We start from the raw sequence: 15,666 nt of genomic DNA, 5'->3' as shown, positions 1-15,666 counted from the left end.
GAAAAGAATCTTCTCTTCCCAACACCCCATGTACAGCATTGCACAGTCGGTAGGATGCATTCTGGAGGAAAAACACTGTATATGAGCCAGGTATTGTTGTTGTTGCGGATTGTGGCCAGAAAAAAGCAACTGCCCCTAAAGAGAAACAGGCACATTTTAATTGGGGCTGTCAATTAATCGCAGTTAACTCACGCTATTACCTCAAAAAATTAATTGCACTGTTAAACAATAGAATACCAATTGAAATGTATTAAATATTTTTGGATGTTTTTGTACATTCTCAAATATAATTGATTTCAATTACAACACAGAATACAAAAAGTGTACAGTGCTCACTTTGTACTATTTTTGATTATCATTTTTACAGTGCAAATATTTGTAAACAAAAGAAGTAGTGTTTTTCAATTCACCTCATACAAGTACTGAAATGCAATCTCTTTATCATGAAAGTGCAACCTACAAATGTGGTTTTTTTGGTTACATAACTGCACTCAAAAACAAAACAATGTAAAACTTTACAGTCTACAAGTCTACTCAGTCCTACTTCTTGTTCACCCAATCACAGAGATACACGTTTGTTTACATTTATGGGAGATAATGCTGCCCACTTCTTAATTACAATGCATCTGAAAGTGAGAACAGGCCTTCGCATGGTACTGTTGTAGCCAGCATTGCAAGATATTTATGTGCCAGATGCACTAAACATTCGTATGCCTCTTCATGCTTCGGCCATCATTCCAGAGGACATGCTTCCATGCCGATGACACTCGTTAAAAAAATAATGCATTAATTACATTTGTGACTGAACTCCTTGGGGGAGAATTGTATGTCTCCTGCTCTGTGTTTTACCTGCATTCTACCATATATTTCATGTTATAGCAGTCTCGAATGATGACCCAGCATGTTGTTTGTTTTAAAAACACTTTCACTGCAGATTTGACAAAATGCAAAGAAGGTGAGATTTCTAAAGATAGCTACAGCACTTGACCCAAGATTTAAGAATCTGAAGTGCCTTCCAAAATCTGAGAGGGACGCGGTGTGGCGCATGCTTTCAGAAGTCTTAAAAGAGCAACACTCTGATGCGGAAACTACAGAACCTAACAACCAAAAAAGAAAATCAACCTTCTGCTGGTGGCATCTGACTCAGATAATGAAAACAAACATATGTTGGTCTGCACTGCTTTGGATCGTTATTGAGCAGAACCCGTCATCAGCATGGACACATGCCCTCTGGAATGGTGGTTGAAGCATCAAGGGACATATTAATCTTTAGCCCATCAGGGCATGTAAATATCTTGCGATGCTGGCTATAACAGTGCCATGCAAACGCCTGTTCTCACATTCAGGTGACATTGTAAACAAGAAGCAGGCAGCATTATTTTCTGGAAATGTAAACAAACTTGTTCATCTGAGCGATTGGCTGAACAAGAAGTAGGTCTGAGTGGACTTGTAGGCTCTAAATTTTACATTGTTTTATTTTTTAATGCAGGTTTTTTTTGTACATAATTCTACATTTTAAAGTTCATCTTTCATGATAAAGAGATTGGACTACTGTGTTTTATTAGGTGAATTGAAAAATACAATTTATTTTGTTTTTTTACAGTGCAAATATTTGCAATCAAAAATAAATATAAAGTGAGCACTGTACACTTTGTATTCTGTGTTGTAATTGAAATCAATATATTTGAAAATGTAGAAAACATTGAAAATATTTAAATAAATGGTATTCTATTATTGTTTAACAGCACAATTAATCACGATTAATTTTTTTAATCGCTTGACAGCCCTAATTTTAATCAGTCATATCATCTGCATTGGTTGAAATAATACTTTCATGTTCAGTATTCTCTTTCTCCTTGTTTTTTGTCATATCTGCTTCTTTCCCCATTTTTATTTCTTATTAGCTATCTAGTTTTTATTTAGATTGTAAGTTCTTCAGGGCAGCGAGTTTCTCTTCTTATATGTCTGTAAAGTGACATTTATCCCCTGCCCCCCCCACCATAGACATAATACCATAGTAATAAACCAAATCACAATACATGTTACAAGATTCTCCCAGCATTCTGAACCCCAACCAGCCAGTTAGTTATTTTCTTCACTGTGCTCGAGACATGAAAACCCAGAGCATAGCCTCTTCCCTGCTGGCCAGCCAGCATTCTGTACAGTCCCTGTGCTCCAGCTTCATTTCCCATCACTGGTGATGGTTTTCCGGCTACAGTATGTTGTACAGGCTCTGGGAGCATGCAATATATTAGAGCCCTCAGCTTTTAGAGATGGCCTTTCTGGGCCTGCCCACCATATTACATATTGTTTCATGGATGGCTGGACTTCTTTCAATTTTTAGTTTTAATTAAAGTAGCAAGATTGGGAAAATCAAAGAGCTCCCAGCTTTGCTCTTTTAAGTGAAACAAAAAAGCTGAAAGAGGCCCAGTCGTCCATGACATGCTATTGAACCGAATGGCTGGAACAACAATGAAAGAAACTGGGAAGAAGGGGGGGAAAGTGCAACCAGGTCTGTCCCCAAGGTAATCCATTGTTTCACCTACCAGCAAAACCTGTATCTGAAAATGCTGATGGAGGAAACAGTGGACCATATTTTCAAACATAGCCCACAAGTTGTAGCCACAAAATATGCATAAGTATAAACTTATATGCACGAATATCTGTTTTGCATATGCAAATGTATGGTTGGCGTAAGCAGTTATGTGTTTGGGCATGTGTGCAGATGCTTTTTGGGTGCAACTTAAACATCCATATTTGAAAATTCAAACCAGCCTGTCACTTATTGACTCATATATAGTTTAGTTTTTCATGAAGCTATTATTTGAAAAGAGAAGTACATTATATTAAAGAATAAGATCAATAGAATTTTACCCAGAATAAGACTGCACTTATACCGAAGGTCATCCGTACACACTTTCCAAAGGCAGTGTATGGCACGTGCTCTTCTTGCTGGAAAGAGAGTTGATTTAGAAGGGGATTAATCATACATCTGCTCTTCTTTTAAATATATTTTTCGTGTGATCTGTTAAGCACTTTGATACGTTTAGGGCACAATAATGGGAATCAGGATCCTGGTTTCTATTCCCAGACGTGACATCTTTGCCAGGTCCCCCTGGCAATTCATGTGGGCCAACGCTTAAAAAAAAAAAAAATGTCCATTGATTTTGGGTGTCAGTTTTTGGGTGCCCAATTTGAGAAACGTGGGACCTGATTTTCAGAAGTGCTAAGCACCCACTGCTCACATCAGCTGGATTAGTGGGTGCTCAGCACTTCTGAAAGTCAGGTCGCTATGTACCTGAGATTTGGCATCCAAAAACTGTCACCCAAAATTAGTGGACACTTTGAAAATTTAGGCCTCAGCTTCTTTGCCTCTCAGTTTACCGCCCTCTAAAATGGGGTTGATGCCTACCTCACCCAGGTGTAATGGGGCTTCACTGATGTTTTAAAAAATCTTTGAGACACTCAGATGAAAGGTCTGTATAATGGCAAAAATATTATTTTTTAGCCAAATCTTCTCTATCTAAAAATACCTTAAGAATTGTTTAGAATTATCCTTGTGTAGTAAAGATAATGTAAATTTTATAAGCTTATTAATAAAACCAGGTATCCTGTAGCACAAGATTATAATACAGAAGGGGCCACTTAGGGTAGATTTTTAACCATGTCAGTCTAGTTTTGGAACTTTTCAAGTCCTCTATTATAAACATTAATATAGTATGACTAGAACATGAAAGCAAAGCAAATGATCAGGTAACTGCGGTAGTGATGCAATAACAAAAAATAATAAAAACCTGACAGTTGAGCTGGAGTGAGCCGCTAAAGCCACTTGAAAACGTATAAAAAAAAGGAACTCTAAACTAAGAGCCTCAGAAATGTGTATTGTGTTTCACTAGAATGAGAATTATCCCTGTCCAGGTGAACTCATTAATGTTATTAGCATCCATGTATGCTTGGCCATAATACCTGTTTGTGCTTCTCTCATTCAAAGACACCTTTGGATAACAAAGTCTGAATACTGTATGAAATGCAACTTCTCTTCCTCCATTTTGTCTTGTTTTCCTGGCATGTCTCCAGGCTTTCAAGAACAATGAACAATCAGCGAGTATAGGGTTGCCAACCCTCCAGGATTGTCCTGGAGTCTCCAGGAATTAAAGATTAACCACTAATTAAATATTATGTCATGTGATGAAATCTCCAGGAATATGTCCAACCAAAGCTGGCAACCCTATCAGTGACCACTGTGGGCTTCTCACAACAAAAATTATTCAATGCCAGGCTGTTACCTGGGTTTAGAGGTACCATTCTGTGGCACCAGATCATTCTACTGCAGTCCCTCTGGCTGTTCGGAAACTGCCCTTTAGTAATCACCCTCTCACTTGGTGTTATGAATTACAGAAAGTCGCCAGTCCCAATGTTGCAGTAATTGGTACAACCAGTTGCAATGATAAATTTGATTTCTGTGAGCCCCAGGCCTCACATTTTAGCCTGATACAGATTGGTGAATGCTAGGCCTGCAATTTATTAGATCATCATATCGGGTCAGATCCTCAGCTGGTGCAAACTGAGGTAGCTCCATTGACTTCAGTGGAGAAATGCTGATTTATATCAGTTGAAGATCTGGCCCATCACTTTCATGAGGTCTTTGTTTGAATTTCTAGCTTTCACAGTTTGCAGTATGACCAATTCTAAAAACATTCCTTACCTGTGTGATTTCATTTGTTACTACATGAGTGCATCGTGCTTCGTATTCTGGACGTATATATTCTTCCTGCTCTAAAAATTCAACAGTGTCCCATTCATATTCCAGTTCAGCCTGACGTCGCTTCCAAAACTCCAGAAACAAAGTAACTAACCAAAGGATAAACAAACAGAGCTCTATCACATGTGCACTGTATAGCGTTTGAACTCCTATGCTGTAATATGTGAATCATTAATTTTTTAGATCACTTTTTGGAGACATAGAATATAACCTTTACTGGCTGGTGGGATAGTGCCAAGACTTTCTCAGGGAGAAAATAACTGGATCTATTTCTTTACCTAATTACTGCTCTAATGATGTAGGTGTTTTTATGATATGAACCTGTGGATTCTTTATGCTAAATAATGCATAAAAGTTTATTTTTCTTTCTGAAAATGTATAGAATATGAACAATTTGGATTTTATATTGCAGGATGGTTTTTCAAAGCAGATTGTTTGATTAATTGAAGGAAAATAATTTTGGAGAGTTATCGATGTTTTTAAAATAAAACCTTAGCGCATATAAAAAATTGCCATAGGGAAAAGGCTAATGCCCATTTATTATACACTATAGAGTTAGTGCCACACCTACTAAAGGTTTTCCAGAAACAGTTACAGTCAATTCACCAAAACCAAGCATGCAATAAACAGAAAAACTAGGGCCAGCTTGGGAGAGGCTGTTGCATGAGCGCATCCATGGATGGAAGGCTCCTACCTTTACATGGCTTCAAACAGGCCTCTCACACTGGCAATCCCTGTGCTCCCTGAACTCTGTGGAGCACAGAAACTACTCTTTCCAAGCAAGAGGCCAAAAAAGGGGAAGTGGGGTCCTGACCTTCTGTATCAGCCTGCAGAGCAAGGCCAGTGGACCAAAGAGGAACAAGCTCCTCCATCCCTACCTCGGGCCACTGGTCTGGTCCCCAGAGTAATTTAGAGCATCTCATCGGTGCTCCAATTAGCACCAGCTTCAAAAGGCCCTCAAGGGACTGTTCCAGTAGCCGGGAATTATCGGAGTGCACGGCTGTCCTGGCTTTACAGCCTGCTTCCCCTCCCCCTGCCACAATCCCTGTGCTAGCAGCCAGGAAGCGGGTGTGGCCCAAGAGATGCTAGGATATCTCTGTCACTGAGGGAGCTGCCTACATAGAGGGAATCCTCCAGGTGTGATAACTTTATAGCTGTTTTGTACCACTCAGGCCTCAGAGCAGGGCGGGTTCTTCTGTCTGTATTTTAACTGATCTTTTCTTTCGTTTATTCTAAGAAGGCATTTTCTACTGGTTAAAACAAATGACTGGGAGTCTGGAGATCTAGGTTTTAATCCTGTCTGGCCTTGCGCATGTCACTTACTATAATTTAGTAGTCCAGACCCACTTTACAGGGGGTATTGTGAGGCTTAATTCATTCATGTTTTGTAGTTATTTGAGTTCTCTGAAGGGAACATATTACAGAAGTATCTTTATTAACAAGTATATTAATGGTAGCAATGCAATCATAGGGCTAAAAATGTATCATTCTTTAAATTATTTGGACCAGTCTATCTACAAAAGTATTACAATTCAATGAAAATTACAACTGAAATGGCATCAGGACCATGGCTCACTTGGATTCAGTACAATTTTGATTGACAATTCACCTCCTTATAGAGCGGGTTTATGATGAGACTACTAACAGACCCTTGTAAGCATTATTGTAATTATGCAGTTTAACTTTCCATTTATCATTTTTGGAACAATACTCCAAAACAGAAAATCACAATTTTTAATTAAGAATCATAGAATCATAGAATATCAGGGTTGGAAGGGACCTCAGGAGGTCATCTAGTCCAACCCTGTGCTCAAAGCAGGACCAATTCCCAACTAAATCATCCCAGCCAGGGCTTTGTCAAGCCGGGCCTTAAAAACCTCCAAGGAAGGAGACTCCACCACCTCCCTAGGTAACGCATTCCAGTGCTTCACCACCCTCCTAGTGAAATAGTGTTTCCTAATATCCAACCTAGACCTCCCCCACTGCAACTTGAGACCATTGCTCCTTGTTCTGTCATCTGCCACCATTGAGAACAGCCGAGTTCCATCCTCTTTGGAACCCCCCTTCAGGTAGTTGAAGGCTGCTATCAAATCCCCCCTCATTCTTCTCTTCTGGAGACTAAACAATCCCAGTTCCCTCAGCCTCTCCTCATAAGTCATGCGCTCCAGACCCCTAATCATTTTTGTTGCCCTCCGCTGGACTCTTTCCAATTTTTCCACATCCTTCTTGTAGTGTGGGGCCCAAAACTGGACACAGTACTCCAGATGAGGCCTCACCAATGTCGAATAAAGGGGAACGATTACGTCCCTCGATCTGCTGGCAATGCCCCTACTTATACAGCCCAAAATGCCGTTAGCCTTCTTGGCAACAAGAGCACACTGTTGACTCATATCCAGCTTCTCGTCCACTGTGACCCCTAGGTCCTTTTCTGCAGAACTGCTACCTAGCCACTCGGTCCCTAGTCTGTAGCTGTGCATGGGATTCTTCCGTCCTAAGTGCAGGACTCTGCACTTGTCCTTGTTGAACCTCATCAGGTTTCTTTTGGCCCAATCCTCTAATTTGTCTAGGTCCCTCTGTATCCGATCCCTACCCTCTAGTGTATCTACCACGCCTCCTAGTTTAGAGGCAAATTACAAATAAGTTAACTATTGGGACAACAGAAAAAAGATCAAATTAACATCAAACTGTTCTAATCTTTGATTTAGGGAATTTCCTGCTGGTATCTTGAGCGTAGTATACCTTTGAAAAGTTCTTAAAAGAATCACATTTAACTTAACAATTATTTTATTGAAATAGTTACTTTAAAGCACTTTATATTAAGTTCATTATCAAAAGATCAAGGTAGAACATGTTTTACAATAACAAGCATATTAACCTTTCCTTATCAAGCCGACATATTGCTCTAAAATGTTACACTAGTTGTCTTCTGTACACTACCCTTCATGCAGCACCACTGATAACATAAAACTTACTTCTGTAACTTTGTTGACTAGCTTCCAAGTCAACATTACTTGTTAATCACCAACTAGTAATCACTCTGGTTAAGGGGCTATAGTTAAAGCCAATTAGCAACCTTGCTAATATGGACAATCCACAGAGGCTTAATGAAGGGGGGGGCCCTCAGGCTCCTCCCTTGGCCATAGACAATGCTGCTACTACTAATTCACAGTCCCCATCTCTCTGATGGGAGAGGAGGGGTGGGAGGAAATGTCCTGGCCGCTCCCCATCTCTCTGGTGGGAGGGGAGGGAAGGGAGTAGAGGTCCTGGCTGCTCCCCAGCTCTCTGGTGGGAGGGGAGGAGGGGGGAGAGGTCTTGGACCTGGCTCCCCACTTCTCTGAACCGTGGGCTGCCATCTCACGCTGCCTCTTCCACCACATCCACTTCCAGGCTTGCTCTGGAAGAAGAGATTGTGGCTTGGTGAGGACATGGGTGACACTATGAAGCGGGGGGGGGTGGGGGGTGTGAGTGCCACATCTGCACACCTCCTGGTCAGCAGCGCATGCATAAAGCAGAGTCCTGTAGATGAAGAAATTGGGAAGTAGCACATACTACTACATCTCTGCTACTTGGCAGGTAACGTGGGCCCCCTTGTTAAGAAAATTCTGGTTCTGCCTCTGCGGTCCAGTGAAACAAGACACTTTCTGGAAAAATAAACTTTGTCTTGTCCATTGAATCCAGTACAGAATAGAATCAGTCAGTGGGAACCCCAATTAAAGAGACACTTTCACTGCCACAAGATGTCCCTAGTGCTTGTAATTACTGCATGTTTAGCGTATCAATTACATAAATGAAGAAGGAAAGAGATAATTACTAGAGTGTATAATAAATGACTCTATTTTTCCCATTGCCTTTCTCAGTCATGCAGCTGCTAGTAGGAATAGACAGCTCCAAGATTCCTTGGAGAAAAACAGTCCTTTGCCAGACATGTTTAAGCATGTGGCTCCTGCTGGCTTAACACTGGGCAGTTCTTATCCCTTCTTCTTACTTTTCTCCAAGTTTAAAAGGATGAAGCAAACACTGAAAAAAACCCCAATTCCTATCTGCCCCTGAAGGTTCTGAAATCGGTCTCCAAATGATGCTAAAAAGAGTTACTGTCATGCTTAATTTTTGTGTGTGAACTCCCTTTTGTAATATTGCTGAACACTAGGAACTGAAATGGTTGTACATTTAGCTACACTTTTTGGCATATGCCTTAGGTCTGCCCAAAATTAGATGACAAAACTGTAGATAGAAAGCAAAACCTTGAAATCGACTTACCCCATATTCCCATAAATACTGCAAATACTAGTGTTCCAAAGCTATCGAATATACACAGTTTCTGTAAAGAATTAAAAAATAAATGCTTTAGTTGTAATGGGTCAATAATTTTTCTACTTGGGGTAAGAACGCTGAAAGAATGTTGCACATTTTGATTTTAGTTTTGAGCTTTTACATGGTTTAATAAAGAATCTTCACCTTTCCTCCTAGTATTCTTCCAATATGCAAAATCAAGGAAATTAAATGCAAAAAACCTATATTAAACCTACGAGCCAAATATGCAGCAAAAGGATATACAACTGCTGTTGTATCAATGTTCCACCAATTCACTGTACTGGAAGAGGAGAGCCAGTACTTCAGTACTAGGAATTTCAGTTGACATGACACACACACATTGTATTCTCTCTCTCTCACATACACACACAGAGCAAATGAACAAGTAATTCTGACAAACAAGAAGTGACATGAAAAACATTAACCTATTTAATAAGAAAACACTGTTTTGATATGGTAATTGTGGGGTTGCCCTTCTGCCTTTTCCTTCCAACATTTCCCTTTTCATGTGTTTCTCTCTTGTGCCTTTCATATTGCTGTGCTGAAGAAACATTAATCTTGCACTGGTGGGGGAATAACACTGCTGCTACTTTACCCCATGGATGGTGTAAGAGAAAATACAAAGGCTATTGCAACTGAACGTAGAAGCCCATCTCTGCAGGATGTAAATGGCACGTTACCTTAGAGGATTCACAGGTGATAGTGAGGTTCCAGTATGTACATTCCTGATCACACTGCGGGCACATTATGATATTGCCGCCAATGTTGGGATCACACACTTCTTGGCTAAAAATAAAATCAATCAATTACACAAGCACGAAACTCAGACTACCGTTAATGCTTGTAGATCAGGGGTCGGCAATCTTTCAGAAGTGGTGTGCTGAGTCTTCATTTATTCACTCTAATTTAAGGTTTCGCGTTTTTAGAAGGTCTCTTTCTATAAGTCTATAATATATAATATATAACTAAACTATTGTTGTATGTAAAGTAAATAAGGTTTTTAAAATGTTTAAGAAGCTTCATTTAAAATTAAATTAAAATCCAGAGCCCCCCGGACTGGTGGCCAGGACCCATGCAGTGTGAGTGCCACAGAAAATCAGCTTGCGTGCTGCCTTTGGCACGCGTGCCATAGGTCGCCTACCCCTGTTGTAGATGGTGTGATAACTCGGTGAAGTAAGGAATAAGTTGCTAAGTGCGCTGCTTTCAGACAACGCGCCTCCTCCACTTCCACTCTTAGCCTTTAATAAACTGCAAATTAGATTATGAAGCATGGAAGGAATTATCTCCCATTACTCTTGGTGCTATTCTCTAAAACAAATCATGTTAAAATAAAACAGAGATCTTAAAAAATCCTATTGTTCACATTTTCAGGATTTCAGGGTGACTCATTTACCTGATTTACAATGGGCAAATCCACCCTATAATGTTCAGTCTGAGCATGGTGGTAGGGGAGGTTTGAGGCGGCCAGGGAGTGGCTAGGGAGTGGCTGCAGAGTCACTTGGAGTAGCCAAAATGGCTGAAGTAGTTCTAGCTACAGAGGGCGCAAGAGGACCAGGGGATCTGAATAAGTGCAGATCCAGTAGCCCCTTCCCACCAATGTCTCTATTCAGGGTGTAAAGGGGGAGCAGAATTTCCCCTGTGCTGCTGGTTCTGCCTAGTCTCCTATAGAAGAGGGGGGGAAGGAAGGTCTTGAGTTCCAAGCAGTTCCTTTTAGCAGGCCCTCCACCCATATGTGAATTTCACCTATGAGAAAGTTTTTTCTCTCCCTTAGGGAGTAGCAAACATAAATGGACATGCTATGGTAACCTATGTTGAAGTTTTGATTTTTCACTGTTTTCTTTACATTTTTACATTATATGTGGATTCACATAGAAATGTCAAACTATAAAGAATGAAAAAACCAAAATCTTAAATACAAGTCATTTGTAACCTCTCATGTCTGTCTATTACTTTTTTGCCCTGTACACTACAGCTTTAACTTCAGAACCAAGCCAGTTGCTATTCTTATTCTCTGTATTTGTTTCTCCATTAACTTGATTTTTGTTCATGCAGGGATTGATCCACCACTCACTGTAGTCAATGGGAATCATTTCAATGATTGACTAAGGCCTGCTGTACACCATGAGTTTAGGTCGACTTTAGCAGCGTTAAATTGAATTAAGCCTGGACACGTTCACACGACGAAGCCCTTTCTTTCGACTTAAAGGGCCCTTTAAACCAGTTTCTTTACTCCACCTCCGACGAGGGGATTAGCGATAAAATCGGCCTTAGCGGGTCGGAATTGGGGTAGTGTGGACGGAATTCGATGTTATTGGCCTCCGGGAGCTATCCCACAGTGCTTCATTGTGACCGCTCTGGACAGCACTCTCAACTCAGATGCACTGACCAGGTAGACAGGAAAAGCCCCGCAAACGTTTGAATTTCATTTCCTGTTTGCTCAGCGTGAAGAGCACAGGTGACCACGCAGAGCTCATCAGCACAGGTAACCGTGATGGAGTCCCAGGATCGCAAAAGAGCTCCATCATGGACCGAACGGGAGGTACGGGATCTGCTCGCCATATGGGGAGATGAATCAGTGCTAGCTGAACTCCGTAGCAGTAAACGAAATGGCAAAATATTAGAAAAGGTCTCCAAGGCCATGAAGGACAGAGGCCATAACAGGGACGCACAGAAGTGCCGCGTGAAAATTAAGGAGCTAAGGCAAGCCTACCACAAAGCCAGAGAGGCAAACGGAAGGTCCGGGGCAGAGCCGCAAACATGCCGCTTCTACGCGGAGCTGCATGCCATGCTAGGGGGTGCAGCCACCACTACCCCAACCGTGTGCTATGACTCTGTAGGGAGCCAGGGTGGCTGCCCTCCGAACCTGAGGGTAAAGGGCCTTTCTCTCAGCCTGAGTGGGCGGGGCCAGCCCGAGCTCGCTCCACCCCCCGGAAGGGGAGGGGTGGAACAGGAAGTATAAAGGGCGGGGCCCTTAGCTCAGTTAGGGCAGCACCAGGGAGGGAGGCAGACGCAGACCGCGGGCTGCTCCCTTCAGACCCTGCTGCCACGCCAGGGGAGGCCCTGGACCAGTGGAAACCTCACCTGGAGGACGGACTGGGGCTGCCAGGACTGCCCGCTGCCGAGTACCCAGAGGAACTGGAGGAGCCTGAGGGGGAGCTGGAGCTGCCAGCAGCCAAGGACCGGGAGGAGCTGGAGGAGCCTGAGCCCGAGGGGGAGCTGGAGCTGCCAACAGCGGACTACCCCGACGCACTGACGGGACCAGAGGGATTCGGACGAGCAATCGGGTAGGAAGTAGCCCAGGGACAGAGCTGCACAGTGGTGAGTCTGTATCGCGGAAGGACCCCGCTGATCCAGTGGCGGGACCCTCGTCCTGCCACTGTCAGGGCCCTGGGCTGGAACGCAGTGGTGTAGGGTGGGCCTGCGTTCCCCTACCCGGCCGAGCCACACCGGGACCCGTGCCGGCGCTCCCCTGCCTGAGGGGCGCGCTACTGACCTTTGCCGGCACTCCCCTGCCTGAGGGGCGCGCTACTGACCTTTGCCGGCGCTCCCCTGCCTGAGGGACGCGCTACTGACCTTTGCTGGCGCTCCCCTGCCTGAGGGGCGCGCTATTGACCTTTGCCGGCGCTCCCCTGCCTGAGGGGCGCGCTACTGACCTTTGCCGGCGCTCCCCTGCCTGAGGGGCGCGCTATTGACCTTTGCCGGCGCTCCCCTGCCTGACGGGCGCTACAGACTCTGGCTGGCGGCCTTCCCGCAGCTAATTCCCCGCTGGCGGAGGCGTGACCCAGGCCAGCCAGTGACGTTGTAGCTCCCCACCGCCCCCTAGCGGGTAGGTGGACCGACACCGATCACAGACTCCCTCACTGGAGAAACACACAGGGAAGCGGGTTCGGGGTACGAGGAAGATGAGGATGGAGATAATGTAGATAGCTCACAGCAGCAAGGAAGCGGAGAAACCGGTTTCCCCAACAGCCAGGATATGTTTATCACCCTGGACCTGGAACCAGTAACCCCCGAACTCACCCAAGGCGTGCTCCCAGATCCTGAGGGCACACAGGGGACCTCTGGTGAGTGTACCTTTGTAAATATTACACATGGTTTAAAAGCAAGCGTGTTTAATGATTAATGATTAATTTGCCCTGGCAATCGCGGCCAGTACAGCTACTGGAAAAGTCTGTTAACGTGTATGGGGATGGAGCGGAAATCCCCCAGGGACATCTCCAGAAAGCTCTCCTTCATGTACTCCCAAAGCCTTTGCAAAAGGTTTCTGGGGAGGGCTGCCTTATCCCGTCCGGCATGGTAGGACACTTTACCACGCCAGGCCAGTAGCACGTAGTCTGGAATCATTGCATAACAAAGCATGGCAGCGTATGGTCCCGGTGTTTGCTGGCATGCAGACAACATCCATTCCTTATCGCTCTTTGTTATCCTCAGGAGAGTGATATCATTCATGGTCACCTGGTTGAAATGGGGCGATTTTATTAAGGGGACATTCAGAGGTGCCCCTTCCTGCTCTGCTGAACAGAAATGTTCCCCGCTGTTAGCCACGCGGTGGGGGGGAGGGGTGAAGTGATCATCCCCGATAATTGGGTGTGGGGGGAGGGGGGTTAGTTGGGTTTGTGCTGCATGTTAACCCGGAAACCGCAGCCCCTCCTTTTACATTGCAAACCCATTTTAAATGGCCAACCCAACGGGTGCTTGGTATGGGAAATGAGGGCGCTACTGTTTGAAACCATTCCCACATGTTAAGAAGGTTAAAAAAGCCAAAAGACTGTGGCTTACCATGGCTGCCTGCAAGCCAAAATCTGTTGCCTGGCACTGCGTGAGTGATCTCTCACACCAAACCGGCAGGCCCTCAATATAAGAGGAAAAATGCGACCTTGTAACGAAAGCACATGTGCTGTGTAATGTGAACAGCAAAATTTAACGTGAAAGAGTGTACCCATTGTTCTCTAAAATGTGTCTTTTTTAACCACCTCTCCCTTCTCCTCCACCAGCTGCAAATGTTTCTCCTTCACAGAGGCTAGTAAAGATTAGAAGGAGAAAACGGCGGACTCGGGATGATATGTTCACGGAGCTCCAGATGTCCTCCCACGCTGAAAGAGCACAGCAGAATGCGTGGAGGCAGTCAATGTCAGACTACAGAAAAGCACAGTATGAACGAGAGGAGAGGTGGCGGGCTGAATCGCGGGATGAACAGAGCAAGTGGCGGGCTGAAGATGATAGGTGGCGTCAGCTTGCAGACAGAAGGCAAGAGTCGATGCTCCGGCTGCTGGAGCATCAAACTGATATGCTCCAGCGTATGGTTGAGCTGCAGGAAAGGCAGCAGGAGCAGAGACCGCCGCTACAGCCTCTGTGTAACCAACAGCCCTCCTCCCCAAGTTCCATAGCCTCCTCACCCAGACGCCCAAGAACACGGTGGGGGGGCCTCTGGCCACCCAGTCACTCCACCCCAGATGATTGCCCGAGCATCAGAAGGCTGGCCTTCAATAAGAGTTAAAGTTTTAAACTGCAGTGTGTCCTTTTCCTTCCCTCCTCCCGCACCCATCCCGGGCTACCTTGGCAATTATCCCCTTAGTTGTGTGATGAATTAATAAAGAATGCATGAATGTGAAGTAACAATGACTTTATTGCCTCTGCAAGTGGTGCTCGAAGGGGGGAGGGGAGGGTGGGGTGGTTGGTTTACAGGGAAGTAGAGTGAACCGGGTGGGGGCGGGGGGCGGAGGGTTCATCAAGGAGAAACAAACAGAAATTTCACACCGTAGCCTGGCCAGTCACAAAACTCGTTTTCAAAGCTTCTCTGATGCGCACCACGCACTGCTGTGCTCTTCTAACCGCCCTGGTGTCTGGCTGCGCGTAATCAGCGGCCAGGCGATTTGCCTCAACCTCCCACCCCGCCATAAATGTCTCCCCCTTACTCTCACAGATATTGTGGAGCGCACAGCAAGCAGCAATAACAATGGGGATATTCTTTTCGCTGAGGTCTGAGCGAGTCAGTAAGCTGCGCCAGCGCGCTTTTAAACGTCCAAATGCACATTCCACCACCATTCGGCACTTGCTCAGCCTGTAGTTGAACAGGTCCTGACTACTGTCCAGGCTGCCTGTGTACGGCTTCATAAGCCATGGCATTAAGGGGTAGGCTGGGTCCCCAAGGATCACGATAGGCATTTCAACATCCCCAACGGTTATTTTCTGGTCCGGGAAGAAAGTCCCTTCCTCCAGCTTTCGAAACAGAGCAGAGTGCCTGAAGACGCGAGCATCATGTACCTTTCCCGGCCATCCCACGTTGATGTTGGTGAAACATCCCTTGTGATCCACCAGGGCTTGCAGCAGCATTGAAAAGTACCCCTTGCGGTTTATGTACTCGGTGGCTTGGTGCTCCGGTGACAAGATAGGGATATGGGTTCCGTCAATCGCCCCACCACAGTTTGGGAATCCCATTGCAGCAAAGCCATCCACTATGGCCTGCACGTTTCCCAGAGTCACTACCCTTGATATCACCAGGTCTTTGATTGCCCTGGCAACTTGGATCACAGCAGCCCCCACAGTAGATTTGCCCACTCCAAATTGATTCCTGACTGACCGGTAGCTGTCTG

General features: G+C 44.7%; 1 protein-coding gene across 1 annotated transcript in view; it reads right to left on the bottom strand.

Moving 5' to 3' along the window:
• The window catches only part of ANO6 (anoctamin 6), a 126,149-nt gene that overhangs the window by 20,048 nt on the left and 90,435 nt on the right, over positions 1–15,666 (bottom strand). Inside the window, exons 9-12 of the mRNA XM_065404068.1 lie at positions 9,754–9,859; positions 9,020–9,080; positions 4,706–4,851; positions 2,875–2,952 (exon numbers count right to left, since the gene is read on the bottom strand). Of these exons, the coding sequence (XP_065260140.1) occupies positions 2,875–2,952; positions 4,706–4,851; positions 9,020–9,080; positions 9,754–9,859 (391 nt within the window). The remainder of the gene's footprint in view (positions 1–2,874; positions 2,953–4,705; positions 4,852–9,019; positions 9,081–9,753; positions 9,860–15,666) is intronic.

This window comes from Emys orbicularis, chromosome 1 (genome assembly GCF_028017835.1).
Source record: "Emys orbicularis isolate rEmyOrb1 chromosome 1, rEmyOrb1.hap1, whole genome shotgun sequence".
In the NCBI taxonomy this organism is placed as follows: domain Eukaryota; kingdom Metazoa; phylum Chordata; order Testudines; family Emydidae; genus Emys; species Emys orbicularis.
The sequence above is the reverse complement of the archived record's forward strand: the minus strand, read 5'-3'. Positions and strand labels throughout refer to the sequence as shown.